We start from the raw sequence: 25,624 nt of genomic DNA, 5'->3' as shown, positions 1-25,624 counted from the left end.
TATTTGCATGCAAAAAAATAGATATCATATCAAAAAGATAATTACACAAACAAATTCTGGCCTATTTCATTATATCTACTAATTAAATAAATAGTGCTTTTTATAGAAAGCACAACATTTCCCTTGATGTAAATGATTCTTCACGGAATTGTAGATGAGAAAAAAGCACAAAACAATTTCTTACTAAATAAAATTTGCGTGCATGTTTAAATAAGTAATCTTTTTTTCCAAGAATAGTATATTGTAAAAATAATTGATTGTAACAGAAAAATATTTTTAAAAAATTCTTCTAATATAATATTTACATTGCATCTAAGAATAAATTCTATATCTTTTTAATTAGTAGCAAATGTTAAAATACATTTTTCAAATTATTGAGAAAACACATTCTAATTCTCTTCATTCTGAAGCTTCTTTATTAAAATAAAAAGATTAGGAAAAATATATATGTAAAAGAGCAATGCTTGAATATTATTATTTCGTTGTAAAGTAAGCTTCCAGATATTTTATTAAAGCGAACGAATCAATTCATTTCATTCTCTGTTTTTAGAAAAAGTGATATAACTTACTTTTACTTGCCAAATAAATAATATATTCTGCTAACAATGCTTGCAGCTTAAGAAAAATCAATCGTCCTATTTTCTTCAAAATCTTATCTTAAAAATCAAAGAATGGGTAAAACTAAAGAAAGAAAATTATGATTTAATATATTTTATTATAACACTCTTACATGAAATATTCCGAAAGCAAATAATAGATTTACAAGCAAAGATACATTTACAAGCAATATTTGAGTTCTTTTAAATTATTTTTTCTCTTAATCTCGCATTTTCTGCGAACACTATTTTTAAGCTGCAAATGCAATACATATTCTGAAAATGGATTTTCATAAATCAATAAAAGAAACAATCGCACATATTTCCCATCCCCGGTTAAATAAATCGCCTTACAATCAAAACACTCTGAAGTCCCTTACTTAGAAACGATAATATCAAAACAGCAATGTTTTAACCCCCCCTCCCCCATGCAATCCTCCAATTTATCGATTAATTGACGGGAAGAAACATAAATCACTGACAAAAACCTTTCCAGAGTGCCGTTTTATCTATCAAGGTCAACTGCCCATCTTTTGCCGAGCGACATTGTGACCCCTTCAACCTCTTTTAGTTTCTCATCCTTCCGCAACAGAGAATAGCAAAGTCTACCGCAACAGAGAATAGCGTACAAACACAGCGTCCAAACCGCAACAGAGAATAGCGTACAAACATAGCGTACAAACTGCAACAGAAAATAGCAAGGTCCACACAGTCGTTCGAGAACGAGAATCGATGGGTCCGCACAATAGTTCGTGAACGAAAATAGCTGGATACACACAGTGGTTTGCAAACGAACGACATCTACAGAAAATGGCGACCTGGATCAGTTCGTTCACTTAGATGATCCGTTCGTTATCGAACGATCCACCTCTACTTGGGATATCGACCTGTTAAGCAGTGTTCCTACGACCTGTCTGCCTGTAAACGAGGCACGCCCCCTCTTGAGCCCTTCTTGCGGTTTTCTGGAGTGCTTTGATGTTTCTCCAATTTACCGACAAATTGTCGGTAAACTAGACAGGCATCAAGAGAACTGCAAGAGAGGGGAAATAGGGGAAAACGTGCCCCGTCTGAAGAATTGGAATTGGAGCACAGCTTTCGCTCCTTCCTTCATCCTGGCGTTCGGACCGCGACAAGGCACCCCCCATTATTTTGGTTGCCGTGATCGATCAGCGACCGAGCTTGAGTGGACAAGTGCTATTCATCGCCATCCAATCGTCTCATCATTTCCTCGATATTACTTGAAGTACCCCTACCTGACAGTGTATAGACTTATTTTAGATAAACTTAATCTTTATTGAATCGTACACAATCCCGATACTATCTCAGTTAAATTCTGAGGAAATTCCTTTTTGAAATACAAAAGCTTTGAATGAGTTTCAACCATCTATTTTTTCTTATTCTCTTTTTGAAAAAAAAAAAAAATGCTTAATTTTTAATAACAGACTACATTGTTGCCTAGAAAGTCGGACCTTTTTCATTGTTTCATCCAATATTCTATTGAATTACTTTCTACCATTAATGCAATTTAAGAAAAAAAAGGAGTCTTTAATATCTGTGTAGTGTAAAAGACAAATTAAAAAGCGGCGTTACAATATCGTATGATTTAAAAAACCGATGAATCGCACGCACATTTACGTTTTAAATAGCATTAGGATGTCATAGGACTGATTTCCATTACAAATTTTCATATGTACAATAAACAGAATGTATGTAAAACACCTAAAATAACACGATTTTAATGTCTGGCAATTTGGTGAAATCACAAACATGATGTTATATATGAAAGACTTAAATGAAATTAAATTTAACCAATATTCCCGACAAGTCTCTGAAAGTGACTAGTTCAAAATATAACTGAATTAAGAATATTTTGTTAAATTATTAACAACGGGAATTGTATGAAAAGTGAACGTAATTTTTTAAGCATACGATTATTGACTCAAACACCATAGAAAAATTCTCTTGACTTCATTTACAAAATTTTTCCTATTTGAATTATTTATGTTATCAAAGGTTTCGAAATTACCGGGTGGGAAAAAAGTCCGTAAAAACTTTAAAAATTCATAAAACCCATAAAATTAAGCAAAATTAAAAACGGTTTGCAGATTTAGCATCGATTAGTCACGGAAATGTTTTAGGGGGGAAAAAAACAGCCGATAGGTGGCACTGGTATGAGCGATTTAGTTGAAAATATGCAAATGAGACAGGCGATTATAAATACTACGCTCTTGATCCAGAATCATTTCTCCGTTGCGTGTTTCTAAGTAAACAAAGATGATAGGTGGAAAAGATAAAACTTTGTTGGTGAAACTGTTTTACCTAAACGAGGAATCAGCGACTGTTGCACTGCGTAAATTCCGACTTCAGAAAAATGAGAAAAATGGGAAAGGACCTTTAATAGTGGCAGGCATCATAAAGCTTGTTCAGCGATTTGAGGAAATTGGATCGCTGGAAGATCGAGTAAGGTCCGGACAATCAAGTCAAAAGCAGGCACGTTCGGAGCGCGTTGCAGCCGAAATGGAAACATTAGCTTCCGAAAACGCAGCAGGGATTAGCAGTTCGCGAGAAGCTGGCAGACGCTTGGGATTACCACCATCCTCGATACATTCTTCATGTGGTTCTTAATAAGTATCCATATAAATTACAGTCTTGCCATGAACTTTTAGCATCGGATACTGCACAGAAAGAAGCATTTGCGAGGTGAACTCTCTCCAAAATTGAATAAGATCCCTCCTGGGTCTTTTAACATTTTGTGGACAGATGAAGCTCATTTTCGGTCCATGGGCACGTTACTACACATAACTGACACATCTGAGCACGCAAAATCCGCGAGTGTACGCTGAAAAACCACTGCATTCCCCCAAAGTTACAGTGGGGTGCGAATTCACAGGTTCCTTCATCACAGGACCCTTCTTCTTTAAAACACAGTGTCCGGTAAATGGATGGAAAACGGTGACGGTAAATGCTCAGCATTATTTAACGCTTCTGCGCGAAAAGGTTGTTCCATGTTTGCGTGAAAAAGATGTGCTTTCTGCTGTTACGTTCATGCAAGATGAAGCAACAAGTCACACTGCTATTCCAGTCAAGGAATTTCTGATAGAGACGGTAGGGAAAGAGAGAATCATTAGTAGACGTTACAAGTTTCCATGGCCTTCTCGGTCACCAGATATGACACCAGCAGACTTTTGGCTATGGAGAAATTTTAAAATCCCGGGTGTATTGATCCTCCCCCCCCATCCAATCTGTCGGAATTAAAAAAATGCAATCCGCCAAAAAATGTCACGTGTACAGCCGGATATGCTGCACTCTGCCGTTGCTGGATTTGTGAAATGCCTGCAATGGGTAATCACTTGTTGTGGTATACACATATTGCAATAATAAAGGATTTGATAACATTATTTCTGTTATTTCCGTGTCTACTCTTCCACTTATGTACGAAATGCCACCTATCGGCTGTTTTTTGAATTAATTTTTCTTAACTGAAAAAAAAAAAAATCCTGTACCTTATCGATGCTAAATTTGCAAACCGTTTTTTATTTAGCTTAATTTTACGAGTTATCTGAATTTTTAAAGTTTTTACGGACTTTTTGCCAACCCAGTATTTAAAGGAATATGAGTAGAAGAAACACAAAGTATAAAGTAGAAAATACTGCTACGAAAATTCTGCCAATATGGTGAAGCTTAAAAGATTTTAAATTTACATTTTGAAGTATATTTCTAGATCAAATTTGTGTTTTAATATTTTATAAATTAATTATTTCTTAAGAATTTTAATTAAAAAACTGTAATGAAGTCAAATTTCGGCGTTTTGTTACGCAACTAGATTTTCACCAAAAACTTTTGAAATAAATACAACATGAAAATTGATGCATGCATTATCTTAAGGAGCGATCAGTAATATTTCCACTGATATTGACAATTATGTGATGCTGCTTTTAATCTTCATCCATTTTTAATATATCTGAAACAGTAGAATCATTCAAGGTTACTCGTATTGAACATTTTCAGAATCGAAAGAAAGGTCAGAGAAAGACGACAAAAAAAAAAAAAAAAAAAAAAAAGAAAGAAAGAAAGAAAGAAAGAAGAAGTAATATGTGGGATTTTTTGAATCAAGACATAAAATCTCTGAAAAAAAGAATTATAAGAGTGATGATAATCATTATATGAGCGAACTTCTGTCATTCAAGCAATAATGGGGAAAGAAAAAACGATCAGAAAAATTATTGAGCTCATATCACATGATTCAAAGTATAAAAAAGAATGAGAATGATGATAATGATGCCTCGACAATAAAAACCATCATATGAGAGAACTTCTTTTATTATTCAAGCAATGATGGGGAAAGAAAATGCGACCAGAAAAATTATTGAGCTCATATCACATGATTCAAAGTATAAAAAAGAATGAGAATGATGATAATGATGCCACGACAGTAAAAACCATCATATGAGAGAAATTCTTTTATTATTCAAGCAATGATGGGGAAAGAAAATGCGATCAGAAAAATTATTTAGTTCATATCACATGATTCAAAGTATAAAAAAGAATGTTGAATGATGATAATGATGCCACGACAATAAAAACCATCATATGAGAGAACTTCTTTTATTATTCAAGCAATGATGGGGAAAGAAAATGCGATCAGAAAAATTATTGAGCTCATATCACATGATTCAAAGTATAAAAAAAGAATGTAGAATGATGATAATGATGCCTCGACAATAAAAACCATCATATGAGAGAACTTCTTTTATTATTCAAGCAATGATGGGGAAAGAAAATGCGATCAGAAAAATTATTGAGCTCATATCACATGATTCAAAGTATAAAAAAGAATGAGAATGATGATAATGATGCCTCGACAATAAAAACCATCATATGAGAGAACTTCTTTTATTATTCAAGCAATGATGGGGAAAGAAAATGCGATCAGAAAAATTATTGAGCTCATATCACATGATTCAAAGTATAAAAAAAGAATGTAGAATGATGATAATGATGCCTCGACAATAAAAACCATCATATGAGAGAACTTCTTTTATTATTCAAGCAATGATGGGGAAAGAAAATGCGATCAGAAAAATTATTGAGCTCATATCACATGATTGAAAGTATAAAAAAAGAATGTAGAATGATGATAATGATGCCACGACAATAAAAACCATCATATGAGAGAACTTCTTTTATTATTCAAGCAATGATGGGGAAAGAAAATGCGATCAGAAAAATTATTGAGCTCATATCACATGATTCAAAGTATAAAAAAGAATGAGAATGATGATAATGATGCCACGACAGTAAAAACCATCATATGAGAGAACTTCTTTTATTATTCAAGCAATGATGGGGAAAGAAAATGCGACCAGAAAAATTATTGAGCTCATATCACATGATTCAAAGTATAAAAAAGAATGAGAATGATGATAATGATGCCACGACAGTAAAAACCATCATATGAGAGAACTTCTTTTATTATTCAAGCAATGATGGGGAAAGAAAATGCGATCAGAAAAATTATTGAGCTCATATCACATGATTCAAAGTATAAAAAAGAATGAGAATGATGATAATGATGCCACGACAGTAAAAACCATCATATGAGAGAAATTCTTTTATTATTCAAGCAATGATGGGGAAAGAAAATGCGACCAGAAAAATTATTGAGCTCATATCACATGATTCAAAGTATATAAAAGAATGAGAATGATGATAATGATGCCACGACAGTAAAAACCATCATATGAGAAAACTTCTTTTTTTTATTCAAGCAATGATGGGGTAAGAAAATGCGATCAGAAAAATTATTGAGCTCATATCACATGATTCAAAGTACAGAAAAAAAAAGAAGTTCACTGATGGCCGAAGGGTCAGACAACATGGGATAAAGCGGATGAAATCCAACGAAAGATATGGCGGCAAGATACTGTTTTATTGAGTTTAAAGTGCTCTTTTGTATGCATTTAGTCTTGAAAATATTCTAGCACTGAGTAGTAGTACTGGATGTATTAGCTACATGTTTTGAAGAGAATTCGCTATTTTTTGTTATGAACGGATGTTCTTAAAATGTAAAGATTTTAAGCCTTGCTGAACATGTTCAATTATTCTGTATAAAATCCTTTCCACTTACGTGGTTTACTTTTCTTTGCGATTTCCAGGTTTGTGTGCTGATTACCTCGGCATTCGTACTTGAGCATGCTCTTTCGAAAGACGATATCTTTGTCGACTAAATGAGGGTCTATGACCAACATTCCTTTGCAGCCAGCGTAACGTATTTGAAAAGCACTGCTTTTGTTCTTCTCGCCCGTTGCTTTCTCAATCTGCAAAAAAAAAAAGAAAAAAAAAGAGCAGGATGATATAAAAATAGTATCTAAAGATGAAGCTTATTAAAAAAAACTTGACAGTTTTTATTGTATTAAAAAGCTTTAAGATAAGATGGTATCAAAGATAATTTCCAAGAAAATCATGCTTTGTTGGTGGCATGAATCAATTAAAAAATATACCAAAATTTCATATTAATTTTAATATCTGCACAACAAATTCCAGGAATGGGCAAAACTTAAAGGCATACAACTTAAGAATGAGAAACTTTCGAGATCGAAATTCACTACTATATCGATCACTCTTATCGTGATTTATAAAAGTGCAGGACGTCAAAAGAAACGTATCCGAACGTAACTCTAAAACTAATTATCACTAAAATTGCAAATGTCTGTTGTTGAAGAAACATGATCTTTACAAGTATATGAGGGTTTTATTTTACACCTACAAGAGACTATCTTCATATTTAGACTTACATAAATTTAATTTTCTCAAATAACAACACCCAGTTTTAAATACATATCCAAAATTTTCGAATCTCCTTTTGAAGTTTCTCTGAATCTCCTTCGACGCCTCTCTCCTTTCTCTCCCTTCAGAACAAAACCATTTTATTTCCGTCAGTTCTCCACCTCTGACTTTCTCATTGGTGAACTTGAGTCCCTTATGACCCAATAGCTGTTCAGCAATGTTTCCTCAATGGTCTCCAATCGATCGTGGGAATATTTACTCATAATCCATCTTTGTAGCTGACCCTTCCCGAGGACATGTCAATTATATTCAATTCACCAAGTTTACCTGATTTTGACACTTTGCCAACGGTTGCTGATGATTGATCGTTCCTCGAAAATGTGAGGAGTCTCTTCATAATGGAAAAAAGTTTAACATCTGGATGTTTTGACGTTTTTCTCCCTTGAAGATATGATGGATTTCTTTGAAACAACGAAACACACATATGTGGTCCTTTATCTGGATACAACAAATGACCAGACTCTACTGGTGAAGAGGATTCCCATATGGCGGTCCAGAGGAACTAAACGATGTATGGAGAAACATGTGACGTTACATATGGGCCGGAATGCCAATTATCATGTGCTGGAAACGAGGAAACGTTATAAGACCAATGTTTCAATTTCATTCTTTTTACTCAATGCGCCAGCAAAAGCAACAGCGTACGCCATCAGAAGTCCAGCAATATTGATAAAAATAGTCGCACATACTTCCTATTTGAGTTATGACCGCATTAAAAGAAAGTGGGGGGGGGGAGTCATAATATTTTTGCTTTTCATTCATTATGTTGTGACGTCACAATTTCATAAAATGCGAATAAACAAGTCTTTTTCGTACTAAACCAACAACTTCCCACAATTTCATAATTGTCCCCCCTAATGTACCCTTTTGAAGATAAGAGCACTGATTGGTGCTATAGGAGATTTTACCGTGTATTGGACAGTTTTACTATACCTAGATATCATTTTTATTATTATTAATGCTTTTTTATACTGCATATACAACTGAAGGTAGAAATAACTCAATTTAGGGTAGGCTGAGACGTTGTAAATCTCTCACAGTATAAAAAGTCATCAGTAACCCTTGTTCTGTGATTATTGAGTAAAGTCAAGAACCTTTCAAACTGTATACAGTTACACTCGCTTAACGAGTGATTTGAGTGACGTGCAAAATAAAATATGAAAAACTCACTCGCTTAACGACGTTTCTCAGAACAAGTAGGAAGGAGACACCGCTATATTACATATTGGATTGGCTTATATAAATATGTATCGAGCGCTTGTTCGAAAAGAAACGTAACATTACAATGGAAGAAGTTTTCACCGGATAGTGTTGTCAAATTCGACTTTCAGGGATTTGAGCAAGGACATGTGGAGCCTTAATCGACGAGATTTCGTCGCTGGCCAATATTACGGGGCTGGAAAGGGACAGCAACGACATAGCTGAGGTGGGGAAAGGAAGAAGTAACGAAGAACTTACGGAACTGCATTCCGTGTCACAGTAAAAAGCTACGGATGAGACTTGGTTAGGAGAGGAAGAAATAATGGACGCAATAGAACAAACACTTCTAGTGTATATAAGGGAGATACCGAAACGAAAAATATTGCACCGCATGTTGAGAAGCAACATCCGGGTAAGACAATAGCTATACGAGTCAGAAATAATTATAATGCCATGCCTCATTTTTGCTACATTCTGAAGTGTGTGAAAGGCAAATGTCTTTATAAAAATTTCCTGTATAAAAGAGCTCACATTGTAAACATTAGATTATATTATTATAGATTTGTTTAGTACTTTTTTTCCGGGATGAAACGCATTGTTCTATTTTGCATGGTTTTCTATGGGAAAAAATGCTTTATTAGGAGTAAGGTTCTGCAAGGGATTCTGCTAGTTAAGCAAGGTTCCGTTGTTTAGTGTTTTGATAAACATACAATTTGTGAGAAATTACTTCAGCATCAAACACGAGGGATTAGTTAGTAAACGTTGGCAAGACGGGTGTGAAATACTAACGGAAGAATCCGAACAGGCAACATTCAATTAATTATCTAGGACAGTACATTTGTCTAGCGAAGTACAGGGTGGTTATAATTAACATTCCCCTTTCAAATGGGAAAGGAAAATTACTCGATCAGATGTTATCAAACTTGGTAATAGTTTAAAGGAGGTCGTAAAAATTTCTTTTCCGAAAAAAAAAAAAAATCAAACACTCACCACCAGGAGGAAATAGCGCTGTATGCAATATTGATAAACAAAACAGGACATGACGATATCGGTTTAAAATGTGTTTAATCGTTTCTGAAAGGTGTTACAAAGCCTGCTCAATGTTGCGTCCACCATTTTCTAAAAACAAGTTAAATCGCATTACTGCATTCTCAACAGTAGCTCATAGCATATCAGGAGTAATGTTATGCACATGTTGGTGTATCGCATCTTTCAGTTTTGACAAATTGTTTAGATTACATCCATAAATAAGGCTTTTGAGATAACACACATTGATCTTAATGCTTTGTAACACGTTTCAGAAACTATTAAATACATTTGAAACCGGTGTCTCCATGCCCTATTTTGCTAAATAGTACCAATACAGCGTCATTTAACCGCTGACGATGAATTTTTGAACATGTTTTTGGCAGAAAAGAAATTTCCATGACATCCTTTAAATCAGAGGTTCCCAAACTTTTTTTTCTCGTGGACCACTTTCAAAGTTTTACTATTTTCGGTAGACCCCCTGCTGCTGCATTTCTACTGTATTCCCAAAACTCCTAAATAATATCAGCCTAAATTGGGTGATATTGGACAATCTATCACTCAAATTTTTCGCTACAAGTTGTTGTCGGTGGATGACACAGTGAATTGCAATTAGTCCTGGTATTCTTTTAAGATGGCTTATAAACCCACGGTATCGCCCGAACATGGCAGGAGCTCCATCTGCTGCCACCGAAATAATGTTTGTAAATGGAATAGATTTTTCTGTAAAAAAATGACTCAGGACATTCAATATCGATTCGCCTTTAGTTTCCGACTTCAAAGTTTTTGCGAATAGCAGCTCTTCATGGATTTCTTCGTCCATAACAAATCGAACATATGCCAATAATAATACGTCATTGCCAGGCAAAGCAGACTCGTCCAATTGAATAGAAAAATGAGTGGTTTGCAGATAATTACGCAAGAAGCTTTCTATATCAGAGCTCATTTCATCAATACGTCTTTGTACAGTGTTGTTACTTAAAGGAATTCTTTTGAGTACGTCAAATGGAGGTATGTGTAGAACTGTTTTTAAAACCTCTTCAATAGCGGGAACCCCTGTTTTCTTTTCACGTCTACGTGGACCCCCGTGTGGTCTCCTATGGACCCCTGGGGGTCCACGTGGACCACTTTGGGAACCTATGCTTTAAATTATTACCAAGTTTCATAATGTTTGGTTAAACAGTTTTCCTTTTAAGATAATTTGAAAGCGGAACTTTTAATTACAACCACCCTATATATATATATAACCCTAAAACCTATGTATATTGCGAAAGCGTTAATGTTAAGAAGAAAGCTTTCCGTAAACCACAATTGAAGGGTTTACTGCAAAAAGGATGTAGCTACATTCTAGGGGAATCTAGAGTTACATGTACTATCACGTGGTAAAGTAAAAACTTGTTCGTTTGGTGCTAGAAAGATGTAGCTCTAATCGTTAGTTCTCGCGTTACTCGAGCGATGTAGTTGTTTGTCTCATTAGTTTATTGCAATATAGAGGTAGCTCCTGGTGCTAACTCCATTTACCCATTGATATTGCCTTTGGAAACACTGATGAACGTACAAGGGAAGTAGACAGAGCTTTTCTATCGTCTGAGTATACCGATATCATTGAGAAGACAAGTGAAAAATTTGTTTTTACTAAAGTTACCCAAGGAATGAACTTCGTTGACCTATTAAAAGGTTCCTTTCTGAAAACTCCTTGCATCATTTCTAATGGTAAAAAAGGTATTTTATAACTAAATATAGAGTTTTTGCTTATGTAAAATCCCGAATTAATAAAGGAAAAACATATTATTCAACATTCAAAACATTACTCCTTTAATGTTAAACAAGACTCAGCCATCTTACTCCCACTCTATTCCACTTAAGAGCCCAAAGTATAAAGATGTAATGGAATTAGCTCGCAAGCATGTCCCACAAAAAGGTATATAGTTCTACGATGGCCTAGAACTCGATGACACAGAAGATGAGCCCGCCGTTACAGAGAAAGAGTGTGATGATTAATGGAAATATATATATATTTTTGTTTTTAAAGCCAGTTTGTATATATATTTTGTTAGTTTACTTTAAATAATTAATAATATTATAGAAAACTGCATTTTTATTGTGAAACATTTCTCACAAAGGTAGACAAACTATTTGGTTGCAAGAAAGAGGTAGCTCCAACATTCCAACATGTGCCACGTCATCTAGAAAATATACTTTTGAGTGAAATTATTGTCATAATATGTAGAATCGATATGTAATCGAGTATAGGAAATGTGTCACAATATGTATATTGATAAAACGGGAAATCTTCACACAATTTGGAATTTAGAATTTTCAAACGTTTTTTACGGTTTTCTGCAAACTTGAATAATTGGAGCAACCTCCTTTTTGCAGCAAACCCTTCAATTGTAAACAAAATTTCTGGGTAATGAAGAGAAACTATTCAGGCTCAAAAAGGTTTTAAATCTTACCTCTTGAACCAGTCTAGGAGAGATCTTTCCAACACCGTCAGAAAAGCAGTAAGGTTCGCCAGTGGTCGGATTACGACCGTGTTTTATATCTTTTGCAAATACAATATGATTTTCATCAAGAGGTACATGACATACACTTTCTGTCTGTGAGAAGCACTGACCTATTCTCGCCAGACATTTTGGTATGTTCATAGTTGTCAGAGGGTTCATTTCTGTCCATCGAATTATATCCATTGCAGATCTTCCGAGTGTGTCTTTGGCATACATAGTCACGCCGTGCTCCCGAAGCTGGGAACTAGACCACGCAACGAACTCGTAGTGTCTCGAACCAATTACAAATCCTTTCGTTATACACTTCTCAATGACCACTTCGAGGGTTTTCTTCCAATAAAGTCGAAAATTCAAGGAAGAGAGGTCATCGTCTCTAAATGAGACCCGGATGACATAATCGGAGTCAAAATTTCTCAAAATTCGATTTTCGCACATCAAATCTGCTGGCCACAGATACATTTTTGTTGGAGTCATAGTAATTCTTCGAATTAATCGACATTTAGGTGGAATGGCAAGTTTGAAATCATTTTTCGAGCCTTCCGAAACAGCATTAGAATAAAACAAATCTATGGCATCCCAGAGATTCACAAACCGACCGGAATCTGCAATAAAACGCACTGATCTGAGAGCGCTTTCAAGGCAGTCTCCATTTTCTAGGCAGTATGTTGATACTTTGCGAAGGCGCTCATGGGTGTTTTCATCTTGGTGAAGAATGGTAGAGTTACGAACGAGCAGATCAGTCATCATGTATACGCATCCAAAATGCTGCCAATCAACAAGTGGTAATTGAGGAATAGCGCAACTTTTCTCCTCTATTGCAACATATTGCACAGGTATGTTTCTGCAATTTCTTCTTAGACAACTCAGTAAATCTGCATATGGGAAGGATTTGGCACATTTTAAAAGTATTACACTAGACTTGCTGATTACATCCTTGGAGACGTAAAACGGTAAAGTTCGAAAAAGCTTTTCTTTGGGATTTTCGCGGTTTCTATCATAATGTAGTTCTTGCACATAAAATAACGGCGGAAATTCAAGATCTAATAATAATTTAAATTGATTCGAAACACAGACATTACTGTTATCTACTATTATATTTCTTATGTGTTTATAAGGAATGATTAAAACTTTGTTTTCAACACTTAATCCATTTTGTTTAGATTCTGTTGAATGTATAATTTTCAGTTCTTTTACATCGTGAGTGAAATCAGCAGTAAAAGGTAACTTATTTTTCTCTTTTGATTTTTCTAAATATGCATATGATATAAATTCTCCTGATTTTGGGTATACTCCAAATTCTACACTTTCAATTTCTATATCGGAATGAACAGGCACCAGTATATTAGAAAAACATTGATTACGGTAAAACTGGAGCATTGGACGAATTCCTAGATCAACATTTCTTATATAAGAGCACCAGTTTTGAGAAAAATTCGTATAGAGAATATCTGAATCTTTGTACAGAGTATTTCCGTCGGACGCATGTACATAAAGCACACAATCCAAGTCTTTAGTACTGATAGCATAGTTTTTATTTAATGATTCGACCTTTTCCATAAATATAACTTGATAACCACACATCCGCACAGTATTTTCTATTAGCAAGTGGATTGGTTTTTCTGATGGTGCAGGGTAAAAAATTACCCTAAATGACAGGAATCTCATTTTTCTAGAAAGGAAAAAATAAATATTTAAATATCCAATTAATATTTAGAAATATTATACCAAAATTGCATGACGTTGTCTGAGATAATTAATGCACCATAATTTCCAAAAGTCTTATGAAAAAATGCCACCCTGAAATTAAAAAAAAAAAAAAATCGGCGATATTAATTGGTATACAGTATTATCGTCTGTTTTTAATTAATTATAAAAAACAGTTTAAAAATTAATTAAATACATTTCATGGTTGTAAAGAAATTAATTGTTATCTTGGTGCTACAAGGGCTGCGGTGGCCTGGTGGTAAAGGCTGGGCTTCGGAACCGGAGGATTTCAGGTTCGAGACTCGTTTAACCAAAGAATATTTGTGTAAGCGGGTCTAGTGCACGTTAAATCCGCCGGGGCCAAAAGACCTCCTGCTTTGGTGTGGTGTGTAAATTTGGAAAGGGGATGCCTGTTCAAGTGTCGTCATCTGACGCGGTTCGAAACCCCTGCACGTCCCAAAATAGCCCTAGTGTTGATTTGAAAACGGGACGTTAATATAACTAATCTAACCTTGTTGCTATAAATATCTAATTCAGGATTTTTCTTCCATTATTGATGATAAGATATTAATATTCGTTTTATTTTTCCCTGATGAGAATATTTCTTTGTTAAATACAATTTTAAAAAGATTTTTGAAATTTTTTTTATACTTACAATTAAGCATAACTGAAAAAAATAAGTAAAGTAAGCTATGGCTGAAACTTTTTATAATGCGCATGTTTCGAAACAACTTATGCGATTTATTCACGTCCCGTTTCAAAGCAACGCTAGAGCAATCTGGCAATTTGAGCCACGGTCAGACAACGCGGACGACGCATGAGCTAACAGCCCCCCTCTCCAAACTTTCACACAACAGCGAGAGTACATTCGGTCCCGACGGATTTAACGTTCGCCATAACAGCTTACACGGCTGTGCTTTGGGTCCTGAACCTGAAGCCCTTCGGTTCCAATGCCGAGACTTTATCGCCAGGCCACCACGGTTCTCTAACCCCTGCAAGAAAATTTTTTTTGTATTAGTTGAAGTTTAATCAACTCGGTTCCAAATTAAAAATTCAAATTTTAGGAAAGAGGATAGAAAATGAAGGTGATACATAGCACAACAAATTGAACGATTTAAGGCTTCTAAAACAGTGCATGTTACATATATATCAAAATTTGATCTTTACAAACAATTTGGGAGGAAATCGTGAAGTCGATATATTTAATTCAAAATTTTATCAGTCATCAATTCCGGCCAAGCAGCTGGTCGTCAAAGGCAACTATTAAGAAATGAATGAACAAGATCATTATTAATGAAAATTACCGTGATGTCAGGGGAAACAAAATTTAAGAGCACGACCAGCAATTTATCCATCAAGATAACATCGTTAAAAGTATTGAAAAAGTAAATTCGTTCGTAGGAACCAAGGAAGAAGAAAACTGGATTATAAATACTTGTGAAATGATGTAAATGAACTGCTTTTTATTACAACACATTTTTTATATCGTATAAGAATTAAAATTAATTTTTCATTCTCGTTTTATTCATGTTCATTACAAAATCCTTATTGTAAATCATACATAAATATTTTTTTTTATTGTAAAAATTAGAAACAACAACACGAGGACTAGAATGACACCATTTAAAATATTGATCTGTTTATTTGAAATTCAAGATTAGGTGAATTATATTATTTATATATAATATTTTATATTTTATTATATTTATATATAATATTTATTATATATAATAAATTATTTATATTATTATTTATATATAATAATGTTTTTGAGAGGTCTCATTTAAAAGTTCATATCCATGCTTGCTTTTTAATTAATAAAAAATTCAGAGAAATTAAAAAATAAAAAACTCATTTTTTCATAGTATGTTTATACCAAGTTTGATAAATTTAGAATTCGGTCAGCCCTGTAGGACGTCAGCAAATAGACATTTACGCATACATTAGCTTTTAATATTTGAAGAAACTGCATACAAGGCACGATAGAAAAGCAAAACATAAGAATAACATAATGGGTCTTCATGTAAAATTTTATTACATAAGAAAACCCGAATGCAGCTTTTTATACCAAACTTAAAACTCCTTGTTTCCACCTGTATTGTTTATAATTGATATACAGGGTGAAAAAACTTCCCCTTTAAACAGCATCAGGCAACGCAAACGGATTGCAATGAAATTTGGTATATAGACTATACATGAGATGCGCTCACGGAATTTCGAAAAAAAAAAAAAATGTTTTAGTTCCAAAATGTCCATCAGATGGCGTCTTTTCTGGAAAAATCTTAAATTTAACCCAATAAACGACCAAAACGGAATAAAGAAACAATATTAACATTTATTGACTAGTTTTTGATCATCTTGTCATTGAACCATATTCAGTAAAAGTAAGGAAAAAATAACAGTACGCTGTTTGAGAAAAACAGTTCAGTTTACAGAAACGAGAACAGATTAGGACGAAATTACACAAAAGGAGTAGTTGTTAATCATGTCCAGGATGATGTAGGGAAAGGCACTCCACGTGACCACCCTCATTCACCTGCAAAATTTCACGCCGATGGACAGTATGTTCAACAACAAGTCGTAACTGATGAGTTGTGATGCTTCGCATTTGAAGCGTTATGGAGTTTCTTAAGTCATTCAATGTCGCAACAAGATACCGTCATGACTACAGCGGAAACATCGACACAAAACATGACGACTGTAAACGTTTCTTATCCTAACCTGTTTTGAATAAAACTTCGTTTTCTTTGCAAACATGTAATCTCGACATTTTATTCCTAGAATGGATAGCTTTTCTCGGTTTTACATTTTTTTACTCATAATTCTTGTTCTGGATTGTTAATATTGTTTCGTTATTCCGTTTTGAGCGTTTATTGTTTAAATTTAATGTTTTTGCGGAAAAGGCGCCCTCTAGAGAACATTTTGGAACCAATTTTTTTCTCGAAAAAACGCGAGCGCAACTCATGTATAGTCTATAAACCAAATTTCGCTGCAATCCGTTCATCCGTTTGCGTTGTAGGATGCTGTTTATAGGGGAAGTTTAATTATAACCACCCTGTAGTATAAAATTTTAGTTAAAATCTATAAATGTAATATTTGTTTGTCTTTTATGCAAATCTATAGTTTTTTACTGGATCTTTAAAACTTATGACACACCTAGAATTAATTTTCATTAATTCATAATTAAATTACATAATTTTCATAGTTAAAAATAAATAAAATCATACAAGTAATTTTCTGTGATATTTTAAAACCTTTTTTTTTTCAAAAAGATATTTCACACCATTTTTAAATTAAAAAAATATCTTTTTGAAAATATTAATTTTATTACTGATTATTAAACTTACTAATACAAATTACTTAAATCGAAATCCTCCAAACAACTTTCTTTAAAACTTCCCATGCTATTATGGGTATGGATGGATAAAATATTTTATTAGAAATTTCTTTTCCACACATTGTCTCTAAAATGGTATACGGAAATTTCAACTTTAGGAATATGAAATCAAATAATTTTAATCATATTTTTTTTATTGATAAAGTAGATATTAAAATGGAAATTTGTGTTAACCTTTTGAAAGGAAATTTTTACTCAGATTCTAATACTCTTCAAAATAGCGAGGCATTAAATCTATAGGTTCAGATTTGATGCCAACTTCGATGCATATGTTTAAGGTGTACGTATACACTAGAAGATTTTTTTAAAAAAATTTTAGCTTTAAAAATCCAGTTTATTCACAGTAGGTCATTAATATATGTATAAACTCATTTCAGTGAGAAAAAACCATATTACACTAATTATTAATTAATTAAATAATATTTAATGAGCTAATTAGCCTATTTTTTGAAACATGATATCTTAAATTCTAATTTGTACAGACACACAATTCTAGTTGGAAATGATGCCTACTATTAGTCTTCATGTTGTCTGCCTCAATCAAGTTATAAAAATGTATAGTTTTTTTTAAAACGATTTTTTTCATCAACGATGAATAGAAAAAGAGAGATTTTTTTCTGTAATTTTAACTTTTAAATAGCTATTAAAAATTTATTTCTATAAATATAACTTTAATTGAGGCATAAAACATCCACTATTTCATACAGATTATTTTTATATATAAATAACTGTATTTGTTTCATTCCTTGTTGAGTTATGATTGTTTGAATGAAGCAACATAATGGAAAAATATCATTCTTCATAAAATGAGTTTTAAAAACACCGTAACTAGAGTTTTTAATGAAAGCACCTTAAGAAAAATAATTGCAACTCAAGAAATATTTCAAATATTGACAACATCTTGGTATCGTTTGAAAGCTAAAGGATCAGAAAACATTATTAAGCAATAAAAAAATATTCGATATTTTGAACGATTTTCGAAGTTTCAAGTGTGTACATAAACCTTAAAAGTAGTACACTAGTTTATTGCTTTAGTTTTAATCATTGTCTCAATGTTAAATTTTTAAGCAAGGAATTAACTTTAATTTTGAGCCTAAGAAAACGAAGAAAAATGTCTCCTGCTTTAGCTAACAAATAAAAATAAAATGCTAGAAGAAAATGCATTATTTCAAGCCCTCATTCCTTTTTTTTTAATGATAGTTATCACACATAAAATTTCAGAATTCAAGGATGCGTTTATTGATCTCATCGAGGTCAAAACACCAGTGAATATTGAAAGCTAGAGGATGAACTTGTAGCGAATTGTGATGCACGAGCATAGAAAATGGGACCTTGTGGCTCGCAGTCCAGTAACATAACCATTGTGCAAAAGCAATTGCCCATGTAGCGTCGTTGTTAACTGGCTTATTCTATTCACCACAAACTTGTACAGCAATTTGAAAGAGAATATGTTAAAGTTCTGAAAATATCGGTATTTTATAAATAAGATTTATAAATATTGCATTTGTTTAAAATCTAAAAAATTTGGTTGGATTTTATTCCCCCCAAGTGTGTAAAAGGTTCTATGTGCAGTAGGGCTTTTCACAGCAGATTGTTAATATATCAATATTTAATTATAATATCAATATTTATTTAGATTTATTTGAGTTAACTCTCCTAATTTTAATTTCAGATGGTTTTTGTATATTGACTACCATTGCTTGTATCTTTACAATTTTATTCAAGATTTTTGTTTTTATAATATTGTCTTAATACTTCTTGTGTACAGCCGACCACCCCGGCACCACGCAGCGAGGCTTTGTTGTGACGACTGCTGTCTGTAACATAATCCATCCATACTACTGACAAATTTTACTAACTGGCATCCTTTTCGAGGCAGTTGGCCCTAAACCACAGTTGGTGAATCTTTGACCTTCCACCACATCTTCTCCTACATTTGTTCTCCTGTTTTACGATCAGTAGGTCAAAACTTTGAAAAAACCATCTCGAAATCCTCTGCATTCATCCAAATCCTCTGCATTCATCCAAAATCCAAATCCCACAACAGAAGAAAAGCAGATACTTTCAAACTTTAAATTTTTGGCAAAAAAATCTTCCATTTTCCCCACCGCCAACTTTTCCGCCAAAATAATCTTCCATTTTCCCCAACGCCAAATGATTTAGGCTTTAGTTCTTTTTTTCTCCCAACAGTAATGAGGCTAAGGTTAAGATTTTTAGGCGGATTATTTCAAACGATTCTGTTTATTTTCTTAATGTTTTATGCATTTAAAATTAAACATTGTTAATTAATCCATGTTTCAGATTCATTCTGAAGTACTTTTGAATTAAAATAACACAGAATAAAGGAAATTAAAAATGTATAATCTGCATAGCGTTACCCCAACTGGCGTAGAAAAATTCACGCATTTGCGTTACGTAACTGGGGAAGAAAATTCACGCATGCGCATTCTGTTCTGATTGTTGCCATGACAACCGTTATCAATGGACGATTTAAATTACTTTTAGGTTAGTTGTATGCTTTTGTAAGTAAATTGTATTTATGTTAGTTATATATTTTTTGTATATGATTATAGTTTTAAGTACATCGTTTTTTAAGTAGTTTTTTTTAACCTGTTTTCAATGATTTAAATTATTTTTAGGTTAGTTGCAGGCTTTTGTAATTAAATTGTATTTATGTTAGTTATATATTTTTTTATATATGCTTATAGTTTTAAGTACATCGTTTTTTAAGTAGTTTTTTTTAACCTGTTTTCAATTATTTAAATTATTTTTAGGTTAGTTGCATGCTTTTGTAATTAAATTGTATTTATGTTAGTTATATATTTTTTTGTATATGCTTATAGTTTTAAGTACATCGTTTTTTAAGTAGTTTTTTTAAACCTGTTTTCGACCGATTATTTTAAACGATTCATTATATTTTCTTAGTGTTTGATGCATTTAAATTTAAACATTGTTAATGAATCGATCCGTTCATGATGAATCTGAGAAAATTTTGTTGACAAATTCTTGAGATATTACATAAACTAAGAAAGATATTCTTTAGTGCCCATAAAGTTTAAACGCTCAGTGACTCTATTATTAGTAATCACATTATTAAAAAAAATGCTTTGTTTCAGTAAAAAATATTATTATATTAATTGCAGATTAATCCTTTACACTTTAATTTAAAGCATAAATTCTACGAGGGGTAACAGAAAATTAGAGAGATACATATCACGTTATGACTCACGGCCTTTATAATATTATGAGTGAATTATATGACTATCAAAATTTGAAGTTTTAAAATATTTTGCTGAAGAATCTATTAAAGTTGGAATTGCATAAAATATTTAATTATTAAAATTTTAACGAACATTAAGATTGGCGAACCGGCTGGTCGCCAAAGACGTAGCTAGTTAGTAATAAGTTTAAGTCATCATTATTTTCAACTTTTAATTTGTCTTTATACTAATAGAACTTCACTGACAAAATATTTCAAAATAACTTTGCCTATAATGAGTTTGGATTTCATTTTTGAGATAATAGCACATATCTATAATGATAATAGTAATGAACATCTGTTTTTTATTTTTGCGCTGTTGCATTCCTGAATTTCATTTGCTTAAAAGTAGACACGTCATAATATTGTCTAGCGTAGAACAGTTTTACCAGTAAACAATTTATTTTCCCATGGTTTCTTCAGCCTGCATATGGAATGTGGTTTCATTTCGATCGTTCGTTTTAGCTGCAGATGCTGCCAAACAGGGAAAGTTATTTGATGGCCATAGAAATATTTGTGCCGGTCAGGGGAGATATGATTTATGAGATGACCATCTTCTTTTAGGGGACAATTAATTATTTTTCTTTTGATTATGCTTTCATGTTCAATTAAATGATATATGTGTAGGGTATCAGTTTCGTTATTTAAATGTTAACAATACAAAGTCTACTTTGAAATGGATTTCATAATTCTAGATCGTGATCAAGTGACGTCTCCTGAGCCGGCCTCCCTTCCCAAAATTTTGCACCACACCAACTGAATAACGTTATCCCTTGAAGCCGTATTTAACGTTGAACAGGCACGTGCATACAACGAATCTTTGATAGAAACAGATTTTCAATCTAGAGCTTTCCATTGATATTTTATCAATAGGCCATGACAACACACGGTTTTCTTAGTTGGCAGAGGATATATACCAGTTATTCTAATATCAGCCATTTAAATAAAAATTTTGTGAATACATTGTTATGTGCATTTTATCTATACATTGCTTTTTATTTTTGGCATTCGTATTTTACGCAAAGTTTAAATTCGATTTAAATACAGTAAAAGGTTCCACTGTATTCAGTGTTATTTTGAAAAATGCATTTTAGTAATATATAGTTTAATTCTGTGCAAGTTTTGCATTGAGAACTTGTTTATAAGCCACAGGATGTGACTGACTGCTGCATCTGATTCAATTTACGAATGATGTCTGTTCTAATTTGATCTGTTTGAAGAAATTCATGAGAATTATAAGCTTCTGCTGTTGGATAATTTCTTAGTTTTGAAAGAAGTTTTAACTTCTGATTTCGTACATATTGTTTTTATAAAATTTTTAAGCTGAAATTAAATAAAATAGACTAAGAAATTCATTGTCTTAAGGAGGACCTGGAATCCTATGTATTGTTTTCAAGTGAAAAAGTGTCAATAGGTAATGGGAATATAGAAATAAATATTGATAGATTTACTCAACTCTAGAGAACTCAAAAGCTTGTTGACACATGCAATATACTATTTCTGTACTTTCCAGCTGGTAATCTCCGGCCATAAATAATCTTTAAAATTATTGTAAAACCGAAAATAATTTGCACTTCATTTAAAGAGTGGAACAAAAAAATTTTTTTTCCAAATAATAATGTAGTTTTGAAATATTAGTATGTTATACATGCACCAAACAAATTATTTAAAATTTAATCATAAATTTCTATTTACATTTGATATCCCTTACTTCCATATATGTGAATATTTTTTTGCATATTATAATTAGCAATATATATATATATATATATATATATATATATATATATATATATATAACATACGTTTATATTAAAAATAAATTATGGTAATTTATATATATATCAATTTTTATCTTAATTTAACCCATATTAACGTAATGCTAAAATGTTCTCTTATTTCCTCACTCAATTACTACATTTTTATTCAATTAATCCGACACGCGATCTGCAAAACTGTAAATTCAGCAGGTACTCACGCTCTGAATGAAGGGTTAAAAATCCTTAATGTTTATCATATTCTTTTAAAGATATTTAAATTTCCCTATCCTAAATCGACACGCGTCTAAGAAATCCCTATCAAAATCTCATTGTAAAATAAACTGAAGGGAAAATTTAGGTCTCTACTGCGCTTCTCCTCTTCTGCCGCAATGTAAACTGACATATTTCTTACCAATTATTCTTTGCAGGCAAATTATGCTTCCCGGGATGGCATAAATCGAAGTTAAAAATTCAATTGGTTTCTTCTCTTCGACAACGCACATGCTAAAAAATTATGTACACACACACACACACACACACACACACACACACACACACACACACACACACACACGCACGCACGCACACACACACACACAATCATGTATGTAAATTCACAGAAAAACACAGAAAATATATGCACATTCAGTTAAAATATCATTCACAATTACATATCTTTACATACATTCACAATTACATAAACATACATTAATTTAAAATAATAATTTTGTATCTACGATCTTCATTAATAGGGGAATACGTAACGAGGGGAAGGCTGAAAGTAAAATTTTAAAGCGGGTAATTACGAGTGAATCTGGAACATCTAATTATTTACTCTCACCTCGCAGTTTATAAAGAACCTATTTCACCGGATAACAAGGAGTTATTGTTATCCAGTAAAACACAGTGACCAAAGGAAAAAAAAAAGAGATTAAAAAAAAAAGATATTTAAATAACATAAAAAGAATAGTTTCTTTAAAAATAATTCTAAGTTCTTAAAACTGAGAAAATTATGCACAAATTCTATCTAAATCTAAATGACCTATTTTTTTAAAATTTTATAATACTATAGATAATTACAATTATTCTAATGTGATATAAAATAAAAGATAACCCGGGAAATTTCGTTTAAAAGATTCAATGAATTCGGAACCATTATTCGATATTGGGGACCTTGGTTACTTTAGTTAAAAATAAAAATAAATCATCATTCTCAAAACCAGAAATATAATAAGTCTTGAATTTAACAATTATAAAATGTTGGAACTTATAATTTACAAAACAAATGGATAGAACTGGACAAGCCCTCCTGAAATTTTTTTCTTCATCCTTCGATAAAGCTTGAATTTCTTTTTTTAAATTATGCCTAATTATTAATTAAGTTTAAATAAAATTATATTTAAATTTTTAAATTATGCTTAATTTTAATTACTAAATATGTTTAATTATTAATTAAGCGTAAATTAAAATTATGCTTAATTTAAACTATTAATTATGCTTAATTATTAAGTTTAAATTAAAATTATGATTAAACTTTTAAATTATGCTTAATTATAATTAATAATTATATAATAGTTAAAATTATAATTATACTTAATTATTCATTAAGCTTAAATTAAATTATGTTTAAATTTTTAAATTATGCTTAAATTATATTCTTAAATTATTAGTTGCTTATTGGAAGTTATTCTCTTACTATAAAAAAATAGTTTAATATCTAAATATTTAAAGTGCAATTATTCTATATTAAAAATTATATAATATATAATAAATGCATCAAAAATTTGATTTAATGAATTCTTTTCTGCTAAATGTTCGCTAAATTAAGGAATTTCTGTACATTTAATCAGTATGAAAACAGTTTAAATCTCAATTTTTTAAAATTCGAAAACTGGTTTGAGTTTGGAAAGATTCAACAAAATTCGTTTAAATGGGCGTGTTATTAAAATTGAGTTGGCAATTTAATTTTCGGATATTATTAGATGAAAAATATTGAATTATATGCATATTTAAATACTAGATCAGTGATTCCCAAACTTTTTTTTTTTTTGTAGCGGCACACAAAAGAAAAGATAAGTTTAAAAGCTGTTTATTTACCTATAATATAGTTTACTAAACAGTTTATCATAATAATTTTAAATGTAAAATAAAACAATATAATATGTGCTACAAAACAAACAGTATGTTTATTAAGGGATTAATTACCAGGTAATAATAAGAATAGTTTTAATGAGAAATTTGAGCTTGCTGTATTTATACTATATACTATTTTGTTTATATTTATAATATATACATTCACTATTTTACCCTATATATTTATTTCTAAAATTTGGCTGCACGCAAAAGTGATACGGCACAGTGGTTGAGAATAACTGAACTAGATAATTAAACGTTAGATGCTTTGTTATTTTTATTCTATAGTAATCAATGGAAAAAATTCTCTCAAAAATTGTTGAATAGACTTCTGAGTAATTTGTATTCAATATATTTGACAGTTACAAAAGCTAAGGTGGAAAAAAAAACCCTTCATCTATTCACAATTATTTATAATAATTCTTATCTGTTTTGTTTACTTTTTCTTTAATGAATAATTATCCTATGTTTTTGAGAAAAGACATTGCAAACAAAATAATATACAGCGAAAAAGACAAAGCAAATTAAAAAGTTAATGTGTAACAAAAAGCAAATTACGAAAGCTAAGATGAAAAGGAAAACATGCATCTATCTCTTTCACAATTAATCATAATAATTCTTATCTGTTTTGTTTACTTTTTCTTTAATAAATATTTATACTATATTTTTGAGAAAAGACATTACAAACAAAATAATATACAGCGAAAAAGACAAAGAAAACCAAAAAGTTACCTTTAACAAAAAGTAAACATTCGCAACTCCTACGAAGTTATTACTTTCCCTCGCATTCTGTGAAGAACGATGGACGAGAGGAACTTTTGCGAACCGAAACTTTTCTAAAACACGTGTACTAGCGATAAAAGAATTCGGTCATGTGATCATGACGTCACTGCTAACTCTCTATACAGTATTTATTGCCTCAATGCGCATGTCAAAGAGCGAAGTTCGGAAACTGCAATTAAATATGATAAACAAGTGCGTTTAGCTAAGGTTGACCAGGAGTTTGCATTTTCTATGTAGTTTAATTTAATTCAGTAATCATGCTTAAACAAAAAAAGTCTATCTCTAATGTTAACTTAATATAATTAAATGGTGTTGTTGATATGAGGTTTATTCTAATATCGCCTAAACGACAAAAAGAAAACAAAAATCAACCAAACTTAAAAAAATTCTTATTTAAAAATAATGAAAGAAGT

At 31.8% G+C, this 25,624-nt stretch overlaps 1 protein-coding gene across 1 annotated transcript in view; it reads right to left on the bottom strand.

Annotated features, from left to right (window-relative positions):
- LOC129975227 (uncharacterized) overlaps nt 1–25,208 on the bottom strand; it is a 57,766-nt gene extending 32,558 nt beyond the window's left edge. The window contains exons 1-4 of the mRNA XM_056088260.1: nt 25,161–25,208; nt 12,125–13,844; nt 6,724–6,913; nt 570–656 (exon numbers count right to left, since the gene is read on the bottom strand). Of these exons, the coding sequence (XP_055944235.1) occupies nt 570–656; nt 6,724–6,913; nt 12,125–13,840 (1,993 nt within the window). The 5' untranslated portion in view covers nt 13,841–13,844; nt 25,161–25,208. The remainder of the gene's footprint in view (nt 1–569; nt 657–6,723; nt 6,914–12,124; nt 13,845–25,160) is intronic.
- Nucleotides 25,209–25,624: the final 416 nt, after the last annotated feature.

The sequence above is a fragment of the Argiope bruennichi genome, chromosome 1 (assembly GCF_947563725.1).
Source record: "Argiope bruennichi chromosome 1, qqArgBrue1.1, whole genome shotgun sequence".
In the NCBI taxonomy this organism is placed as follows: Eukaryota; Metazoa; Arthropoda; class Arachnida; order Araneae; family Araneidae; genus Argiope; species Argiope bruennichi.
Note: the sequence above shows the minus strand (reverse complement) of the source record. Positions and strands in the feature narration are given on the sequence as shown.